The 20,845-nt window shown below is 50.0% G+C and overlaps 1 protein-coding gene across 1 annotated transcript in view; it reads right to left on the bottom strand.

Annotated features, from left to right (window-relative positions):
* Positions 1 to 15,227, bottom strand: part of DCAF10 (DDB1 and CUL4 associated factor 10) — a 23,210-nt gene extending 7,983 nt beyond the window's left edge. The window contains exons 1-2 of the mRNA XM_050912789.1: positions 15,149 to 15,227; positions 1,083 to 1,173 (exon numbers count right to left, since the gene is read on the bottom strand). Of these exons, the coding sequence (XP_050768746.1) occupies positions 1,083 to 1,173; positions 15,149 to 15,227 (170 nt within the window). The remainder of the gene's footprint in view (positions 1 to 1,082; positions 1,174 to 15,148) is intronic.
* Positions 15,228 to 20,845: the final 5,618 nt, after the last annotated feature.

Genomic DNA, 20,845 nt, shown 5'->3' with positions numbered 1-20,845 from the left:
TTCCAGAGGGTGACTGGGTAGTAACCACAGAACAAGGAGAAGCATAGCAGTTCTGCAGCCTGAAAGACACACATAGGACATGCCAAATCAAGACCTGAGCAGTCATCGTCTACGCTTAGCATGTTCCCTTTCAGCCTCAGTATTTCGCTGTTTCTGACAGTCAGCTCCACAGACACAGTAACACTCATGCAACAGTGTGGCTGCAACCATCCTCTGACTTAATATCTCTTCTCAGTAGCATAAAGTGCTTTGGCTTTCCTACATCCTTTTAAATGTTCCAACATTCCCCTCTGAGCCACAGTGAAAGTCCTGCTTGCAGCTGGTCCTTCCTCCCAAGAGGGTCTCTGGATGCCTAGAAGTCACCTGCTTCAGCTACGGATGCACTGAGATCAATTGTTCTCTGGTGCTTTCTCATTACCTCCATGTGCAGCTCCACCCTCTACCCCTGCCTCATATCTTTTACTTCTTTGCAGAAAGGACAGTCTTTCCTTTCTATGCTTCTGCTGTGCTTCACAAAACAGAATCTCTGGAGAAAGTCTCTTAACCTGCAGGACAAGGAGGAAAAGCTTGAAGAACAAACACAAATGCTTAAAAAACCCAAATGGAATACTAAAAGAGAAAAAAACCCACATTGTCCTTTCAGTAAACCAGAATGTTTGAGCCAAACAATAGGCATCTTGTAAGAGGCAGTTTTGGCAGATATTTCCCCATTATAGTGCAAAACACAAGGTAGCAACCTTCTTTCTCATTATGTCCCCAGGGCACACAGGCACCTGCACATGTGCTGAGTGGGACAGGATTACCCAGCCTTTTGCACAGACCCGTCATGCATGTACAGTTGGCACCTCCTCCTTGCTTCAACGATGTCCTACGAAAGCTCCAACCTGAGTCTTTCTCCCACCTGCCCTTTTGCAACTATTTTTGAGCCAAGCCCTTCAGCACGTCACTAAGCAGCTTGAGTGGGCTAGGATCCTAATACACAAAGATCCTTAAACTCTGTCAGAGGAAACTAAGACTTGCCAGGTATTTGCATGGCTAACTGACCCATCCAGACAGCCATTGCTTGGTGTCTCAGAGGAAACCTGGGTGGGTCATTCTGGCTCTTCAGGAACAACACCGACTTGAAGATCAGGGCCTTGGCAAACCTCACAGCGTTGGGAAGTGCATTCTCACCTGCATGGAGGAACAGAGGACACAAGAAGAACTGCCAGCCTTCACTGTCTGTACATCATGCACCTCTGCCACAGCAGCGAGAACACCGCTTCCCCACCAGCCTCGTTTTCCACAGCCGCTCTTTCAGCCACTGCAGCAGCACAGCAGGTTCATATATTCTGCCCCTGCTGCAAACAAGGACAACATAGATCTGATCTCACATCACTCAGTTCTTGTCCACTCCAAAGTGGAGCAGAAAGTTGGTGGCAGCCCGCCGTATGAGGAAAAGAAGCTGTGAAGAAATGGGTGCCGACTGTGCAATCAGGCAGAAGGCACCGAATGGAGGAGTATTCAGCCAGCTAGCCCAGATTTGACTGTCAGGAAAAAAAAAACGAAACCAACTTTCAAGGAAAATACTTCAATTTTTCTCATGTTCTTACATGGAAAGTATTAATTCATCAAACTGAAATTTTCTGATGGACAAAAGTTTTACTGATGTTTTTAAAATTACATCTTTGTTTTAGTGTGTTCACTACCATCAAAATGTAGCAGCAGGAGCAGTAGTCAGCAGCAGCAGGTCTCCTTCACTCACTGATGGCAGAGAACTGCATGAAGAGAAATAGTTGCAATAAGCTGTCATAAAACAGCTCTGGATGTAGTCCACCCATATCTTCACTTATTTGGGCTTTTGAAAGCATCTTTCTAAGTACTTCTTGTAATGGATGCCAGTCAGTAGCGTTCAATCTCAAGGAAGGCAGTAATAAAATCCAAAGAGTGTATAATGTGCCCTGTCCTCCCCCAGCCCCCAAAGCACAGTAAAATAACGAGTACTGACAAAGAGCTGTGACACTTCAGTGCTCCTCTGGGTGAACAGAGGTCTGCTGCTCATGATTCACTTGCTCTCCGCCCATGCAGCAAGCCTTCAACGTACAGAACACTGTGCAGGTGGCAAGCAGCCCTGCAAGGCTAAGAAGAGCATAATGGTCTGTGGGAACACAATCCTTGCTCTTCTGCTGCAATTTTTTCCCCATCAGTGCCTTGCAAGAGCACATATTGCGGCGACAGCACCAGGCCAAAATCCAGACTTCATCAGAGTAACCAGCAGAGAGAACAAGGATAACCTAGGTTAAATGACCTCTGGCTCTCTTCAGGATATTCAGCATGGTGGCTTTTCTTACACAACTTTTTCATTCTGCCAGAGACATCAGGCAGGCCACCTGAGAGCAACCAGAACAACAGGCAGCCTGGCGGGAAGCAGACGGGAGGAGCTCATGGGCAGGTCTGACTCCAGCTGTCTGTGCTGAGCTGTGAGAGCTGGGGCACAGTGAGAAAGATGACCTGTCTTCTGCCTTCTCCCACAGACATTGTCAGAGGTGGTCAAGCCAGCTGAGGAAAATTCCTTTCTTCTGCCTTTAAGGGCTCCCTTGTACCTGCCACTCCCTGCAAAGCTCCCAAAACCTCCTGTGGACTCACTGGACTTGGCAGGGCAGGGCAGGACACCCAGCTGCAGACAACACAGAGGGTGCACGTACAATATCCTTCTGTAACACTCCATCTTCACATCAGCACTAACAACTCATTACAGCCCAGCCACACTCATACGGATGTTCCTAGAGCCCCTGCTCTAGAGTTATACTGATGGCTGGAAGTTTCAGATTTGATTTGATTTTTACCATGAGTCTGAAATATCTGACCTTTACAGTGGCAACAAAAACACCCTTGATCACCCTTGATACATGATCCCAGGTGCATCCTCACGAGGCAAATGGAGAGGAATTCAAATTTTTTGTTTGTTTTAAATTTCCTGAAGTTTGGGGCCTGATTTGTTCTAAATACTGGGAATCAGCAGCTATGGCACAAATATTACTGTAAGAATACATGTATTTATAGCAGATACAGAACAACTACATTTTCTCTTTTACAAAATACACTTTTCTACCTGAAAAGCAGATGATCAGCATTTGCCTTACCACTGTTGCTGCCAGCCCTCCTGATGGTGCCAGTGGAAGATGAAGCCAGACTTGGCAGCAGGTACCCAATTACTGTAACTTGCTCTCTGTGGGGTCTAAGGATCACGTATCAGGAGTCTGTGAAGCTACACAAAGATTAATGCAGTACTCCTGCCTCACATGTGAATTTACTAAGGGAGTAAAGGGCCTTTAAGGCTTCTTCCACTCCCCATCTTCAAGTCAGCCCCCCAGCCACTTTGCAGTAATGATTACAGCGGAGATAATCAGGAGAGCAGCCAGCTCCGGCCTCTAAGCTCCAGCTAATCCTACGCAGCACTCACAGGAAGCCTTGCCATGTGCAACAAGGTTGTCTGATCATGGAAAACACAAACCCTGCCTCTGGCCACCCTAATATGCCAGGGACCCCAACACTAGCAGCAACCTCCGCAGCAGCTGTGGGGGAGACCATTCCTTTTGCAGATGTGTCTACAAGTTCTAAACATCCATTTCCCTTAACTGGAAAAGCCTTAGGGCTCACAGTCAAAATTTGTGGTGTTGAAAATAAAGGCAGTAAGATTCAATAGCAGCGAGTGTCATGGCCCGAAGTGTAAATACAGTGCTTTGTGCTGGTCCCCTCTGCTTTTCACCAAAACCAAATCTCTCTTTTGACACACGGTCAAAACCTGTGCACTGGGTTACATCTTTAAAAAGCAGTCTGCTGTTCCTCAGGAGGGGCTCCCAGCTCCAAAAATGGCCTCTTATCCACTTCCAAATGCTCCTTTATGGGGCTGATGAGTCTCCCAAAAGCAGCAAGACTGCTGGTACTAACATCATTCATTGCTGCTAACGCAGCCTCAGTGTCTTATCTTTCCTCTTATCCTTTGACAGATGGCTAGTTCCAGACCAGAGCTCTTGGGCTTCTAAAGTAATCACAGTGATGTTGAACTTCAGCAGTTCCCCTGGAGAAAAAGCAAAGGTGTCTGTGCCATGCATGCAGTGCTATGAGGATGCTGCACACTACAGCTGTGAAAGCCACCTTCCCGAACAAGCTGTGAAAAATACATGACAGGGTTGTGCGTTTCATCATGTCTGCCTTCCCCTTTGCCTTTTCATAGCAGAGTAGAGGAATATAACTAAGTCCACAGTCCTGCCAGTATCGAAACTGTAGCTATTCTTGCTGAAAAGGCTGAAGGTGCTGGTGGAACCATGCTGTGCCCTCCCTGAGACAGAAACAGAAACATCCACCAGAAAAAACACAAGATCAAAGCAATCCTGTATCCTCCCACCACTAGGCAGAAGGCAGTAAGTTAAAGGAAAGGAGTGAATGGAGGCAAGTCTACACTCGGGATGGCAGGCGAACCCCCTCCTGGCCTACCTCGCCTTCCCAGGTACCTCTATACAACAGGTATGAGGCTCTGGATTTGGAAGGTCAGTCAATTGATAATGTGGATGACGGTGCCTCTATACGTGCTGGTCAAACTAAAGAGCACGAAGGAAATGCACAGGCAGTGGAAGCAGGGACAGGTATCCTGGGAAGAGTGTAGGGATGTTACCTAGTTGTGTAGGGATGGGGTCAGGAAGGCCAAGGTGCAGCCAGAGGTGAGCTTGGCAAGGGATGGAAAGAATAGTAAGAAGGGCTTCTAGAGGTATGTCAGGCAGAAAAGGAAGGTCAAACAAAGTGTACCCCCTGATGAACAGGACTGGCAAACTGGTAACAACGGATGAGAAGGCTGAGGTACTCAAGAACTTTTTTGCCTCAGTCTTCCCTGGCAATCTCTCTTCCCACACCACTCAAGTGGATGGACCTCAAGGCAGGGACTAGGGGAGCACTGTAAGAGAAGATCAGCTTCAAGACCACCTGAGGAACCTGAACGTACATAAGTCTATGGGACCTGACGAGATGCATCCCAGAGTCCTGAGGGAATTGGCTGATGTAGTTGCCAAGCCACTCTCCATGATATTTGAAAAGTTGTGGCAGTCAGGTGAAGTCTCTAGTGACTCAAAAAAAGGAAACATTGCACCCATTTTTAAAAAGGGTAGAAAGGAGGACCCTGGGAACTACCGACCTGTCAGCCTCACCTCTGTGCCTGGGAAGACCATGGAACAGATCCTCCTAGATGCTACATTAAGGCACATGGAGGTGATTCAAGACAGCCAGCCTGGCTTCACCAAGGGCAATTCTTGCCTGACCAACCTAGTGGCCTTCTGCAACGGAGTGACTACATCAGTGGACAAGGGAAGAGCTACTGATGTCATCTATCTGGATTTCTGTAAGGCCTTTGACACAGTCCCCCACAACATTCGTCTTTCTAAATCAGAGAGAGATGGATTGGATGGGTGGATTATTCAGTGGATAAGGAACCAGAGGGTAGTGGTCAACAGATCAGTGTCTGGATAGAGATCAGTGACGAGTGGTGTCCCTCAGGGGTCTATACTGGGACAAGTACTGTTTAATATCTTCATCAATGACATAGACAGCAGGATCAAGTGCATGCTCATCAAGTTTGCCGATGACACCAAGCCGAGCGGTGCAGTTGACATGCCTGAGGGATGGGATGCCATTCAGAGGCAGCTGGACAAGCTCCCTTCACAAACCTCGTGAAGTTCAACCAGACCAAGTGCACGGTCCTGCACCTGCGTCAGGGCAACCCCCAGTATCAATACAGGTTGGAGAACGAAGGCATTAAGAGCAGCCCTGCAGAGAACGACTTGCGGGTACTAGTGCATGAAAAGCTAGACATCAGCTGGCAACGTGCGCTTGCAGCCCAGAAAGCCAACTGCATCCTGGGTGGCATAAAAAGAAGCATGGCCAGCAGGTCCAAGGGAGGTGATTCTGCCCCTCTACTCTGCTCTGGTGAAACCCCACCTGGAGTACTGCGTCCAGCTCTGGAGTCCTCAGCGCAGGAAAGACATGGACCTGTTGCAGCAGGTCCAGAGGAGGGCCACAAAAATGATCAGAGGGCTGGAACAGCTCTCCGATGAGGAAAGGCTGAGAGAGTCGGGGTTGTTCAGCCTGGAGAAGAGAAGGCTCCAAGGAGACCTTATTGTGGCCTTTCAGAACTTAAAGGGGGCTTATAAGAAAAATGGGGACAGACTTTTTAATAGGGCCTGTAGCGATAGGACAAGGGGTAATGGTTTTAAACTAAAAGCGGGTAGATTCAGACTAGCTATAAGGAAGGAATTTTTTACAGTGAGGGTGGCAAAACACTGGAACAGGTTGCCCAGAGAGGTTGTGGATGCCCCATCCCTGGAAACATTCAAGGTCAGGTTGGACGGGGCTCTGAGCAACCTGATCAAGTTGAAGGTGTCCCTGCTCATTGCAGGAGGTGTCCTGGTTTCGGCTGGGACAGAGTTAACTCTCTTCTTAGTAGCTGGTGCAGTGCTGTGTTTTGGATTTAGTGTGAGAATACTGCTGATAACATGCTGATGTTTTAGTTGTTGCTAAGTAGCGCTTATCTTAAGCCAAGGACTTTTCAGGTTCCCATGCTCTGCCAGCAAGCAGGTGTGCAAGAAGCTGGGAGGGAGCATAGCCAGGGCAGCTGACCCCAACTAGCCAAAGGGGTATTCCATATCATGGAACATCATGCCCAGTATATAAACAGGGGGGAGTTGGCCAGGCGGCGCGGATCGCGGCTCGGGAACTAACTGGGCATCGGTCAGCGGGTGGTGAGCAATTGCATTGTGCATCACTGGTTTTTCTTCTTTCCCCGCCCCCTTCCTTTTTTTGTTATATTCCTTTTCATTACTATTATTATATTTCATTATTACTATTGTCAGTATTATATTGTACTTTAGTTATTAAACTGTTCTTATCTCAACCCACAAGTTTTACTTTTTTTTCCTTTCCTCCTCCTCACCCCACTGGGAGGGGGGAGGGGGAAGCAGCTGCGCGGTGCTGAGTTGCTGACTGGGGTTAAACCAGAACAGGAGGGTTGAACTAGATAACCTTTAAAGGTCCCTGCCAACCCAAACCATTCTATGATTTTACCTCCTGTGTAGCTGGTGACACATCCTCACACTGTGCAGTTCAGAGACAAAGCGGGGCTTGTGCCTGCCCTGGCTATGCCAACTCATCACACATGGTCTTCCCTGGAGGCCAGTTATCTGCTACGTGCTGCCCTCACAAGCTCTGAAAAGCAGAAACTGCAGCAGCAGGGTGTTCTCTTTCACCATATGGCCGACCTCCTTGGTTCGGAGAACAGCACAAACAAGCCCTTCAGCTCACACTCAGCCTCTCTGCTGTCAGAAAGCCGCATTTTTTTTCACCTGCTTCCAGAGATCACACGGACAGGAAAAGAGAGGTTCAGCCCAGGTTCTTGTTGAAGTCCTCCCCAGCCAATGAACACCCCTGACTCCAGAGAAAGCCTGGGCTCCTGTGGGATGAGAGACTTGGTCTGTGGTCCCTCAGCAAAGGAAGGAGTCTTCACCCTCAAGAGCAGAATTGGATGGGGAGCTGCTTGGGTCAGGCAGATGCAGGTTCAGAACAGGCAGGTTCTCACACAGCCAAACGCGCATCTCTGCTGACCAGCCAGGGGATCTGGGTGATGTAATGGGTCAGCTACAGGGTAGGGAAGTATTAATACAACTGGTGATGTCTGCTCCTTCAGCTGCTGCTCCTGTCCAAGTACCACCAGAGGGTAAGCACGTTCTTTGCTTCCTAGGCAGGCAGCAGCAAACTAAGCTCATTCTTGATGAACATAGTTCATTGTGAGCCTGGGCTGCATCAGAAGACACTTTTGGCAGGACTGGGCATCTCTGCAGCAAAGCTTTTGAAGGTCAGCCAGCCCTGACAAGACACTGGGACAGAACAGTAATTTACAGATTTTCCACACAGTAGCTTCTAAAGATGTTCTCCAAAATATGGTCAGGGGAGACAGCTGGGCCAGAGGAACAGTATTAAAGCTTCCACAGCAGCCTGCACTCCCACCAGAATGCAAGCAAACCCCAGCTGGGAAGATGATACTAGAAAACACTGCAAGAATCTTTCTGCCTGTGTAGCACCTGGCCCACAAGAGTTCTCCTCTTCTTAGGAAATGTTTTACTCAAGACACCAACCCTGAAATGCTACTGAGACGCCGAGACTCACGATTTGAATTCTGCCTGGAAGCAGGAGCGGCTGGATGGCACATGGTCACAGAGGCAGAGCACACATCTGCAAGTGTAGCCCAGCAGCCAGTACTCACCCATTACCTCCCAGCTTCCACATCCCCTGGGACTCTCTCCAGGCTCATCTCCATGCAAACACAGCAGACACTGACAGGGCAGACCTCCTTTCTCTTCCAACGACCAAGTGTTTTTTACAGAAATGAAAGATTGTTACAGGCCCCTGTCATGGCTCCCATCTCCAGCCCCTGTGGCGAGGCAGGTGAACAGTTAAAGAAAAAGGAACATGAGCACATGGGCTGGGGTGAGCCATGCTGCTGTCATTATTTGGCTGTGATTCAGCTGCTGCTGTTACAGTTTTCACAATCACACAATTAAATAACTAACCCTTGCAAAAAGAAAAAAAAAGTAAAAAAAGGAAAGAGAAAAAAATCAGTATGGTCATCCTGTCTCATAAGTCAACACAGTATAAGCAGGAGAAGTTTTCCCTGAGCACATCTGTGATTTTTCCCTGGCTTTTGCGGAGACAAGTTGCATTCACACGGGGCTTGCCCGGGTCAAAGTTGTCCAAACACAAGTTTCTGCCCTATGAGAGCTATGGGCCCACCTGGGGCTCAGTCTGCTGCCTGAGGAGGAGGGTCCAGAGTGGGATCCTCCCCATGGCCACAAACATCCTTATATGTCATGATGTCAGTCCCCTCACCCATTACAGCAGCACTGCTTCTCCTCACAACGGAAACACGCCCATGACACTGCTCAGTATTGCCAGATGTCACTAATAGGATTGAGGTCTGTTCAGCAGGGTTTATCCTCCACACTCTTATGTCAGCTGCTTGTCTGATCACCTCTGGGGCCCTGGTTATAATTGCTTTGGTACCACAGGATGGCCTGCTCTCTTAACAAGGACTTCACAGCGGAGCTGATGTCCCCCTGACCACAAGACAGTCCTGAGCTCTTCAGCCCAGCCCCCTCCATGTTAGGGAAGCTGAGCTGAGACCCAGAAAATGATCAGCTTTGTTTTGGTTAAAAGGGGAAGGAGCCCTACAGCACCAGCCAGTGGGTCAGCAAGCTCGTGACCTAGCACTGTGCAGAAGTACGGGCCACGTTCCTCCAGGCTGGTCAGGAGGCAGCACACCAGCACAATCCTACACAGTCTTCTGTACATTCTCTGGTTCATCTACTGCCATTGGCAACCAGAAAGAGAACCTGTGCTGTGCCGTGCCAGAAACACATTACCTTGTCTGCCAAGCAAGACCAGGCAAGTCCAGCACCATCCGATTACAGTGCCACTGCGCACAAGCCTTCTCCAGCTGTTCAAGCAAGCAGTCACCACTTCGGATTGCCATGCTTTCAGTGAGCAAGTTCTGGCTTGTCAGCTTTTGTCACCAACTACCTCAGGCAAAAGCACCAATCTGACTTAATTAGTTTTTCATCAAGCTATCAATGCATCTTGGGTTTTAGGCTTTTGTTTCTACAGAATGAAAGTACTTTGCACTTGAGTGGCTCATCACAGCTGAAACAGCGACAGCCACCACCATGTCCACTTATCAGCCCACCCTCAGAGCCAGGGCAGCTTCTGACCCCGGGAAAATGGACCCGTGCTGTATGAACCAGACAGACTGCAGCAGCCTGAGGGAGTGTCATTTCTGATGCCTCCTGCAGCTACTTAAGAAGTCACAGCTCTTGACTGGACTCCTCCCACGATGCACTATATCGTCCAGTCTTAAAGGAGGAAAGTAGCACATCAGGTGGTAAGCAAGCCATGAAGTGTTTCAGGAGGTGCAATCCATGTCAGAAACATCATGTGCCCAAGCTGCAGTTCCCACAAAGTGCTGCCAAGTCATAGCATTATTTCCTTCTCATCTAAAATGGAAAAAACTTTGACGTTCAGCACTTCTTTGTAATATCAGGAAAAGAATTACCACCACTACCACCCTGCCCCCCCAGAAAAAATAAAAAAAGGCACTGTTGCTTTTTAATGTTATTGGAAACCCAAGTTTTCACCTACAAACAGCTGCTGCCAGGAAGAAAAAAACAGAAAAAAATAAACTTTCCATCTGTTGTAAGTCAAAAATGGTCAGCAGGCGAATTTTGAGCACTTGGCAACCCAGGGAAGACAGGAGAGATTCTGCTTCAGGCCATGGTGCTGCTGAACCCTTCCTGATGCAATTCGTGCGCACAGATGAGGCTTCCCAGGAACAGCAGGGACACTTCCAGAGACACAGCCTGTGCTGCCTGTACTTGCACATTCTGACTACCCAAGTCCTCCAACCTTCCTCCTTCCCACAGCACTGGTCAGGTTTTACACGGACAGTGGCTCTGAAAGAGCACAGTATCTTCACAGGTGCATCTCACCTGGGACAAAGCTTCTCAGAGCGCCAGCCACACCCTTCAAGTGCTCTTCACAGGGGAACCTGTCATGCAGCACATGCACCTGTGGACTGGCACAGTCTGGGGTCAAGGTGCCCGTGGAGGAGAGGAATGGAATGAGACCCCATGCAACCTGCAGACACACGGTTTACTGGCAGGGCACAGATTCAGCATGGCTGGGACCTGGTGCTGGCAAGGCGGCTCCATGCAGCAGGGCCTTGTTGCAGCAGAACAGCAGAGGAAGAGACCAGTGGCTGCTGGCCAGCTGAAGGATGAACCTGAAGCTCCAAATGAGCTACACCCTCCACAGCAATCACCCAGCACAGCCATCTTCCACGAGGCCCAGAGGAATCCGTCATGTGGCATTTTTAAGCAAAAACCAAGTAACACCTGGCCAGACCCAGGGAGCCAGGAGCACATCTCATGGTTTGCCTGAGAACAGACACAATCAGAGGAGAAGGGTGACCGGCACTGCCAGACCACGCCTATTGCTGCCAGATACTCATGAAAATGGTCCCTTTGTCTCTTTTAGCTTGACCAAACATACTACTGGTGGCCAGAAGTCATTAGTGACCACAAGCAGAAGTTAGCCGTTCACTGCTGCTCTCCCCAGCCAATCTGCAGGGCAGTGCCAGCTGTTAGCTTTCTTTCTGAAGTTGTTTGCAAGTCTGGCCTGGACCATTACACCCTCATTGTACTCTGGTTTCCCGCAGACATAAGAGGCTTCACATCTGAATTAGTTGTAAAATATGAGGTTCTGGACATAGCATGCAAAGACCTCAGGCACCAAATAAAAATTGTTTTAGCAAAGGCCCTACATCCTTGCCTGGCTCATATTTAGAGCAGAGGGGGAGAAGTAAGAATAGCTTTGTGTATGACCCATTACACACAAACTGAAGAAAATGATAAACAGAATGTTCAAGGTGGAAAGGAGAAAAATCAATACTTCCCCTCCTGAATAGCTTTCACTTCTAAAAATAGACTTGTGTGGAAGTGTGTGAAGACTTTCATCCCTTCAGCTGTATCTCTCTGGACAAGAACTGCCAGCACAGAAGGAATGTTCCCCTCTAATTTCCTGACTTAGCTTCCAAGAGTAACTTCTTTTCACGGTGATGAAAAGAACTGCCTCTGAGTGTGTAGTCAGATCCCCTTCCCCAAGCCCTGTATGCACAATACCATGAAATCAAGCAGCTCATCCCATTAGCAACACTTTCATGCCACCTGCAATTTGCACAAGGGGAGGGGAGGAGAGGAGGGGGAAGAAGATTCTGTGCAGAACTCCACATACTGGCACTGATCTCCATGTCCTGGTGCAGACCTTGAACCAAGAAACATGTCTGTAAAGTTCAGCACTCTGGAGTATTTCCAGTGTCTTCCTGGGATTGTTCAGACAGAAGAAAACTCACCTCAGCACATACAAGTTCAGGACAGGCAACAGGTTCCTCCATACCTGTTGGTAAAGATGATCTTTATGTGTGGCTCAGATTTCACCAAGCATGAAGACTATATGCTGGGAAACAACTTTTGCATAGCCTTTTGGCAAATGCCAAGAAAGGAAGAATACAGAAAGGGAAAATATATGCACTTGAAAAATATTGATTTGGGAATTTCATGCTGCATACAGCACCATTTCACAAAAACCTAAGAAGCTTCTCTTCAGCTTCAAAAATGCCAGGCTCTTTGCAAGCATCAGAGCCCAGATAACTAAATAGCATTAAACACACTGCTCTATTTGCTAGCAGCTCGCTTAGCAAGAATTTAGAGGGTAATTTACGAAACTTAGAGGAACGAAACGCAGGATAAATTAGATAGCACTACACTTGGAAATGTGTGCCATATGCCTGCTACCAACGGCTACATGAGAGAAGCAAAGGAGTCTCCACCACAGCAAGCTCCACGCCTGGCTGCAAGCTCAGCTGCACCCAAACGCTGCCATTCCTGCTGCCGAGCCACTCTTTCCCATAGCAGTTGCAGCTGGTACAGGACATGACCGAGAAGCTTTGGTGGAAGAGAACTTCACCTGCCACTTCCTGGAAGGCTTCACTGGCTTCTTTCAAACCCTCCTACCCCTTTACTCTTGTCTGAGAAAGACCTGTCTCCACATCACCGTCTCTATTATCTCTTTAGTATCATTGGGCTGGACAGAGGGCCAGCCTCTTCCTTTGAGTTGTGCTGCATCCTTGCAATCATTCCAGTGCACCCTTGCTTTCAGCCTTCCCAACCAATTTGGTCCCAGAGCTTACTCATCAGTCTTGCCAGAGCTGCACAGGCTGATTGACAAATGAAGGGATGGGGCAAGGGTTAGGTGCCTCTCTAGCTGACATCAGCTGGAACTTGTGCAGGGAGAATGAAATGCTGCCTTGCAGACTTCCAGAATTTGTTTTCTTTTCCAGCTTGGATTTTTACCAGGTTTGTATGATAGCACTCTGAACATTTCTCTCTCTGCCTTGCTACAGAGAACCCCATACGGGAGTGGGAACAGCACCACAAAAAGAGATAAAGCGGAGGAAATGGTTCACTGAGGGTTTCCTATCTGACTATCATTTCCATCTCCAATTCTGCAGATTCTTCTGGGCCAGCAGGACTGCTCCTCCAGGACAAGACTCCCATGACTAATGGGCTTCCTAACATTTCTTCTCTTATAGCCCCTTTAGACCATTCAGCCTTATCTCCCACATCTCACTGGCAGGTTAAGTCTCAGCCAGATCTGCCAGGAAGGAGAAACTTCAGATAGCTTCCCACTACTGTAGTAAACCCGTCTTCAACAAGGAAGCCCCAGAGAAGCTGTTGCAGAGTGTTAGCAAAAACACACGATGCTCAAGAGATGGAGATCAACATCCAGAACAGGTTATCCAGGCAGAAGCTGGCAGGTGTGTTTTCAGTGGTTAGATAGCCATCATAGGCACATACAAATGGAGCAAATCCAGTCACTTTGGCCAGCAACACAAATCTGTAACACCTACCAGATGAACACGCACACTGCCACCCTGACCTTATCCACTGTCCTTCTGATCTCTGTGCTCCAGCTGCCCCGCAGAGATCCTGCCTTTGCCCAGCAACACCACTGCCCTTGGTGATGAAAAAGCTCTCCACAGAGTGCTGCACCTGATGCTTGCATGTTAAAGCCACTCTGACTGCTGCCCCTTCAAGCTCAGGTTAAATTTTTCTCACAATATTTTCCCACTGTGATTAAAAAAACAAAATCATTGACTGTGAATTCCACAACAGAGAGGTGTTGGGGCTTTTTTTGTTTGCTTGTTTTGTTGTTTGGGACGGGGGTGCATGTAGCTTCCTCCCACAAGAAAGAAAATTAGCTCACAGCGTTTGGTGCAAGATCAGGCCAGAAACCACTAAACAAGTCACCTAAATGAAAAGAGAGGCACACAAAATTCAAGGTCATGAACATTTCATTCACGCAGACATAGCAGAAGGAGCTGCCACCCAGCAAGGCAGGTATTTCAGGATAAAAGATAACAGCAGGACACTAGACCAAACCTCAGAGCTGCCGGCTTTCTGCTAGACCCCTGGGTTAGTATGGCACAATCTCTCCCACTGTATCAGCCTGGCCACCACCAGCTAAGCCAGTTCAGCAACACTCATTTCTGTGATGACAGCCAGTTTGGGGGCAGGCATCCCTAGAGCTGGCTATAAACTCCAGTAGCAAAGCAATTTTCCACGTGGCTTTTGAGAAACAGTCGATGCGGAGTGAAACCAGCAGTACTACTTACTGCAACACCTCTTTCAGCTGAAACCGCCAGTTTTGACCGTGTCGGCCGACACGCGCTGCTCCGCACCTCCGCTGGCACCGCCGGCAACGGGATCCAGCTCGCCCCACCCGCGGCCGCCGCGCCGGGGCACGCCCGAGGGGAGAGCAGCGGCAGCGCCCAACAAGGCGCAGGGAGCGCAGCGCCGCGGCCCGAGGGCCGTCCCGAGCCCGCTCCCGCAGCGGGAGAAGCTCCACGGCTGCCTCGAGCTGTCCCGCGCCCCGCGGCCCCGAGCGCCCCGCGGCCCCGGCGCCTCCCAGCCCGCTCCTCGGCGGGGGCTCCAGCGGGGCAGACCCGCGCCCCCGCCTGGCGCGGGACAGGTCAGGACCGCGGGCGCGGGGAGAACTGCCCGGGGAGCCCCAGGGGGCAGCTGCGGGGCGCGGCCCCTGCAAGGGGCGCAGGGCGGAGCCCGGCGGGGGCCGAGCCCGGTGCCACCCGCGCTGCCGCCGGGAGCCGGGAGCGGGCCGGCGGGGGTCAGCCCGCCTGGCCGAGGGCCCCGGGGCCCGAAGCCGCCGCGCCGTCGGGGGCTCCTTCGGCCGCCTCCACCCGGGGCCGGGGGTCCCGCAGCTCCGATGCTCCTGAGACAGAATGGCACCCACACCCAACCCCACCGCCGCTACGGAGAAAGGCTCTCCCGTTACCTGCTGCCGGGAGCGGCGCTCGGACCCAGCTGCGGCGGTGGGGCAGGTGCGGGCTCTGTCCGGGAAGGCGGGGCCGGGGCAGCCGGGCGCGGCGCACCGCCTCCCCGGGGCCGCGCCCCCGCCCCGCCCCGCCCCGCCCCGCCCCGCCCCGCCCGCCAGCCGGGCGTACCCCCTCTGCCCCGCTTTCTATTCTCCCCGTCGCCTCCTTCCTCGCCCCTGTTTCGAGGCACCTTCGCGGTGGGCACCATGGCGGCATGTCCCCAAAGAGAACTCGCGTTTGCACCCACCACAACCCCGCCGATAAAGACAGTTAAGGCGGTCCTGTTTGCACAGAAAATTGGGCAGTCGAGCGATGCTGCCCGTGCCTACAGCTGCAGCTGGCCTTCCCCCTTTTGCCCCGCAGGTCTCCCGCAGGCGACCTTACACCACCTGCTGCACCTGCACTGGCTTTGAGCGGCTCTTTCTGATTTCACACCACATTTCCAGGTTTTCCCAGCCTCTGCAATGTTTTGGAGAGACCAAATCTGGCAGCCTGATAGAGGCGAAGCTGCTGCACTTCCTTGTCCCCAGGTCCAACCAGCAGCAAGGCTGAGAATGTATTCGTCAAAGGCACATAAAAAACCACACACCTACAGCACATACCTACGTGGCCGTCCACACAGAGCAATGCTGACATGCACTCAGCGACCACACAAACAAACAGCACCAGCAGCCTCAACTTGTTCTCCTCTCTGGTTGATCAGCATAAAGGTCCCTTAGTGGGAAATACATATATCTTTCTCTGTGCATGTGTGTACAACGTGGGTCCCTCCAGCAGCCAGGCACAGATACTGTCAGCCTGGTAGCTGCCCCTGGGTCCCAGTCTCCCCAGTTGCTGGCACCTACAAGCACATGCAAGTCCCTGAGGCCATGGCCCCACTCCAGCTGCTGGATCAGACCTTCTTGCACAAACCAGCACAGACACACAGACATACAGAGCTGCTCAGGACTGCCATGGTCCCCCCAATAGCCAGCCCCTCCAGTGGTCTCACCCCTAGAGACCCACACGCCCCCGACTCCCTGGCTACATCACCTCCATGCTGCTCATCCGGCTTGATCGTCACCAGGACTCACACACTCGTTTGCACACCCACACCGCTCCAGGTGCTGCACCACTGACACATGGGCCGCTCTGACACACATGCGCACACCACATAGAGTGTCCTTCACTCAGGAAAACTGCTAGAAGTGGAGTTGAATAAGGCAGCAGGACAGATTGTGCTAATGCAGTGCAGGGCATGGCCAGACAAGCATCCTGACCAGAAAACCGTTTATATGCAGGCCGCCCTTTTTATCCCCTTATCCTTCTGTTTTTCCCATGTTTGTTCTCCCCAAACCATGTCGATGCCTGTGTTTCCCCACATTTGGTTCCTCCCCTGGGCATCCTGTAATAAGCCTTGTGCAATCCCAGAATGCTCTTCCCCTGCACCCCCTAGTGTGTCCCATGTTGATGGTAGGGACCTCCTTTGGTCCCAAGGGTGCTCAGACGTTGATTCCTTTTGATAGGTTTCATGCCTGGACTGTGGGGCTGAGCCTTTCCTGGTACAGCCCTGGGAGGGCCCTGGACACGATTTCCCTTCCTCTGAGTCCCTAATTTGTGTTCCCAACTGCCTTTGTGCCCCTGTGCTCCTCTGGGCTTGTGCAGGTTGGGCCTCTGATGGGCTGATGACTCCTGGAAGCGCCTGGGAGTAGACAGGGCACGGTATTATTTGGGTTTCCCACCCTGCTGTTGCCTCTCTCTGCTCCTCTGTGGGCGTGCAGAGCTGCTTTTATCACGTAACACAGTGTGCAGTGCTCTTGCTCCTGCTGCTCTGGGCATAAAGGGCTTGGTGGCGCTAAGGACAAACAAAGTGGGTGCAAGGCTGCATGGAGATTGCCTCACACTGTGTGACTTTCATCAGGCATTGCGCAAATGGGGACACGGGAACCCACATCCAGTGTGTCAGCTCTTCTTTTCCTTCTCTGACACCAGCCTTTGCTGTAAAAATGCCCTGCTCTGTGTTTAAACTCCTCTGCGACTGTCTGCAGCTCTTTATTTAGCACAGGGCTGGTCAGGAAACAAAGACTCACCTACTGAAAGCTATTGATTTTTTCTGTTTTGTGCCTTTCTGGTTTTGCTCTTTCATACTCCCTAATTAGCCAGAGTATTTCTGCACTGCGGGTCCTTCTGCCTTTACCTTTGCTGCTCTTTCTGCACCTTTTTCAGGGACTGCTCTTCTCCCAAATCAACTCATCCACAGAAACGATAGTTATTTTTCTTTTCTGCTCATGTAAAAGCTGAGTTTTTCTGGCACCTTTCATGATCAGTAGTACTTTGTGGTCACTGAACTTAAGCAAAAATGAAGTTAGGGCCTGATATCCGTAATTAATATAAAACTAAACAGTGCCCAGGAAAAGGTTTTGCATCAACTGCTGATTCATGCAGCTTTCCTGGACAATCTGCATCACATTTCCCTTCCTACCAGTGCCCCTGGATGGTGTTTTCAAAGCAATCCACACAGGAAGCAGAAGCTTAATTAAAAAAGAAATTAAGCCATAGTTCTTTTTCCTGGGGATGAAAAGTGGTATCCACTAACAAGAGAAATCAGAACTTCATGCCAAGCTACCAAATGTATTAGATTTGTACCTGTGTGTGGTGGAACTGTGCACGTTGTTCTCTTCTCTCCGATTATTCTGTTTCAGAAGCCTGGGGAACATTTCTCCAGAAAGTTATGAGACATTTTGTCTCTAAATAGCGTTCTTCATTGCTCATGTTTTGATCATGTCACAGCTGACCTAGAAAAGCCTTCTGTCTGGGGAAATATTTCAAAACTATTTGGAAGCTTCTAACTCATTGCTGCTTGCCTGCCAAGCTGTTTCTATGAAGAATGCAAGAATATCAAACTTCTGGGAGCTCATCCTAGTCATGAGCTGAACCTGTGAACCCATCTCCATGTCCCACGATCTAGATAATTGCTCTGGAATTGCTGGGCTTAAGGATCCAGGAAGCTGTGTCTGCTGAAGAAGAATGACTAAGATTTTGTGAAAGAGCAAAACCCTTCACATTTCATATATCCGAAAAATTGAACTTACTGGATTAGTCTCTCAGAGTTCCTTAGTCTGCATGTGGCAGGGCTTCCCAGCAATGTTTGAGTGCCTGTGTGCTGCAGGTTTTGGGTTCCAGGAGCTGTGCAGGAACAGCTCAAGTTCCCTGACATTCTGCCTGCCCTTCTGCAGGATAAAGCTGCAGACAAGGTATACCTTTATCCTTCAGCCCTCTCTGTGTGGTTGGCCATGCCATTCTGCTGCTGCTGCCCAGCCCAGTTGTCTGATGATATCTGACCCATCAAAGGTCATTGAGCATTATGTGACTGACCCAAACTACCTTAGAATCATAGAATGGTTTGTGTTGGCAGGGACCTTTAAAGGTTACCTAGTTCAACCCTTCTGCAATGAGCAGGGACACCTTCAACTTGATCAGGTTGCTCAGAGCCCCGTCCAACCTGACCTTGAATGTTTCCAGGGATGGGGCATCCACAACCTCTCTGGGCAACCTGTTCCAGTGTTTTGCCACCCTCACTGTAAAAAATTCCTTCCTTATAGCTAGTCTGAATCTACCCGCTTTTAGTTTAAAACCATTACCCCTTGTCCTATCGCTACAGGCCCTATTAAAAAGTCTGTCCCCATTTTTCTTATAAGCCCCCTTTAAGTTCTGAAAGGCCACAATAAGGTCTCCTTGGAGCCTTCTCTTCTCCAGGCTGAACAACCCCGACTCTCTCAGCCTTTCCTCATCGGAGAGCTGTTCCAGCCCTCTGATCATTTTTGTGGCCCTCCTCTGGACCTGCTGCAACAGGTCCATGTCTTTCCTGCGCTGAGGACTCCAGAGCTGGACGCAGTACTCCAGGTGGGGTTTCACCAGAGCAGAGTAGAGGGGCAGAATCACCTCCCTTGGACCTGCTGGCCATGCTTCTTTTTATGCCGCCCAGGATACCTTCTTAAAAAACATCGCCTGTGTGACCAGAGGAAGACAGAGCAGCTCAGAAGACAAAAGAGGTGAGAAAGACATGTTGCAGAGATGGTTGCACTGGAGTCCATCCAGAGAAATGGCACTCGTGAGGAGGGCGTGCGTCCGTCCAAGCCTTTCTGTATGCACCAGCTCTCTCCCCCCAGTGGGAAGAACCGTCTGGCAGGCCAAGCTGTAGGTTGAGCCAGGGCATCTCTCTGAATCTCTCCTGTAGAGTGCCTGCCTCTGTGTGCTTAAGAAGGTCATGTCCTGCCTGTTTACAGCTCACCTTGACGCTCTTGCTGATAGCTGGCTTCTTAAGTGTGGACAGCAAACCAGGCGAAGAGACAGCGCTGAGAAGCTCCAAAGCCTGCTGTGCAGGCACCCCTCACCAAGCTGTTTTTAAGGAAACACTTTCAGATCCCTTAGCAAGGAATGGACAAATGAATGCATGAAGCAGAAAAGCTCAAATACATGAGAGCCAAACTACACAGTCCATAATTTGCCCTTGAAACTTCTGTCTTCCTTCTTACGTCTTTGACAATGTGTTTCAATGACAGAGAGCTCAAAAAGGAACCCACAGTTTTTTATCTGTGCCAGAAGGCAAAAAGGAGAGGGTGTGACAAGAAAAACACTTCTGTTAATGATGTAAATGACCAGAAAATGTTTCTCCTGAAGGTTCAAACTCACTCAAACTCTGGGCACAGGTAGCATAATATTCTGCTACATGCTCTAATTCTACTTAGAGTAGCAATTGCTTCTTAAAGCGATACAGACCTATGATACAAATGATGTCCCCTTTCTGGTTCCCTTCAGCATAAAGGTCAGTGCATTAAACCTTTTGAAGATACCAGAAATCATGTTCAACCACCTGGTGCATGGGCAGAACATGCTGTGGTTATGTGTCACAGTTCTTGGGGGATCACATTTCCTGTCAGCTCTGTCTCTCCCTGTCCCAGATCACAGGTAAATGGATGGCAAGTCTGAAATATTTGCCTTGAGGCTCTGGTGTTGCTTTTTAGCTTTTTTTTTTTTGCTTCTGACTGAAGCTTTTACGGCTGGTTTCACCACCTGGGTGTACAAAGCAGCACAGGTGTCAGGCAGCAGCTTGTGCATCTCCACAAGTGGCAGGGCCACTTGTTGGCAGGGCCACATTCTGCTCCTCCCAAGGTTAAGGGGAAACAGCAGGAAGAGAAATCTTCCTTTGGAGTGCCAGGAGTACCAGGGTACCCTGAGCCCTTTGTGCTGTAGTCCCAGATCACAGCAGAACGACAGGACTGGCTGAAGGGTGATAAAACAGACCTGGAGTGTTGGGGTCATCCCTGGGATACCTGAATTGAGAACTGATGGGTGATTTCAAACTACCTGGCCTCACATGGGCTGACTGAGGCAGATTCCAATATGCCTGGTCAAATAACACTGCTTTCAGTATTGTCTCTCTCAGAGAAGAAAGATCACATCTCAGGAATGCTAACTTTGGTGACAGAAAGCTCATCTGCACACACAAGAAGTGCCCTGAGCCACAGGAGATCCCCAGTAACACCCTCAGAGCCATGAGGCCCTGCCCAGCTCCTCCCAGTCCCAAGGGAGCTCAGCCCCATGGGCTGGGGGACACCCACCCTCTCCTGAGCACCTCACAGACTCAGGAGTCACTGCCAGGAGTACAGGACACACTACGGGGTGCAGGGGAAGAGCATTCCAGGATTGCACAAGGCTTATTACGGGATGCCCAGGGGAGGAACCAAATGTGGGGAAACACAGGCATCAACATGGTTTGGGGAGAACAAACATGGGAAAAACAGAAGGATAAGGGGATAAAAAGGGCCACCAGCATATAAACAGTTT

Source organism: Gymnogyps californianus, chromosome Z, assembly GCF_018139145.2.
Source record: "Gymnogyps californianus isolate 813 chromosome Z, ASM1813914v2, whole genome shotgun sequence".
Taxonomy (NCBI): domain Eukaryota; kingdom Metazoa; phylum Chordata; class Aves; order Accipitriformes; family Cathartidae; genus Gymnogyps; species Gymnogyps californianus.
The sequence above is the reverse complement of the archived record's forward strand: the minus strand, read 5'-3'. Positions and strand labels throughout refer to the sequence as shown.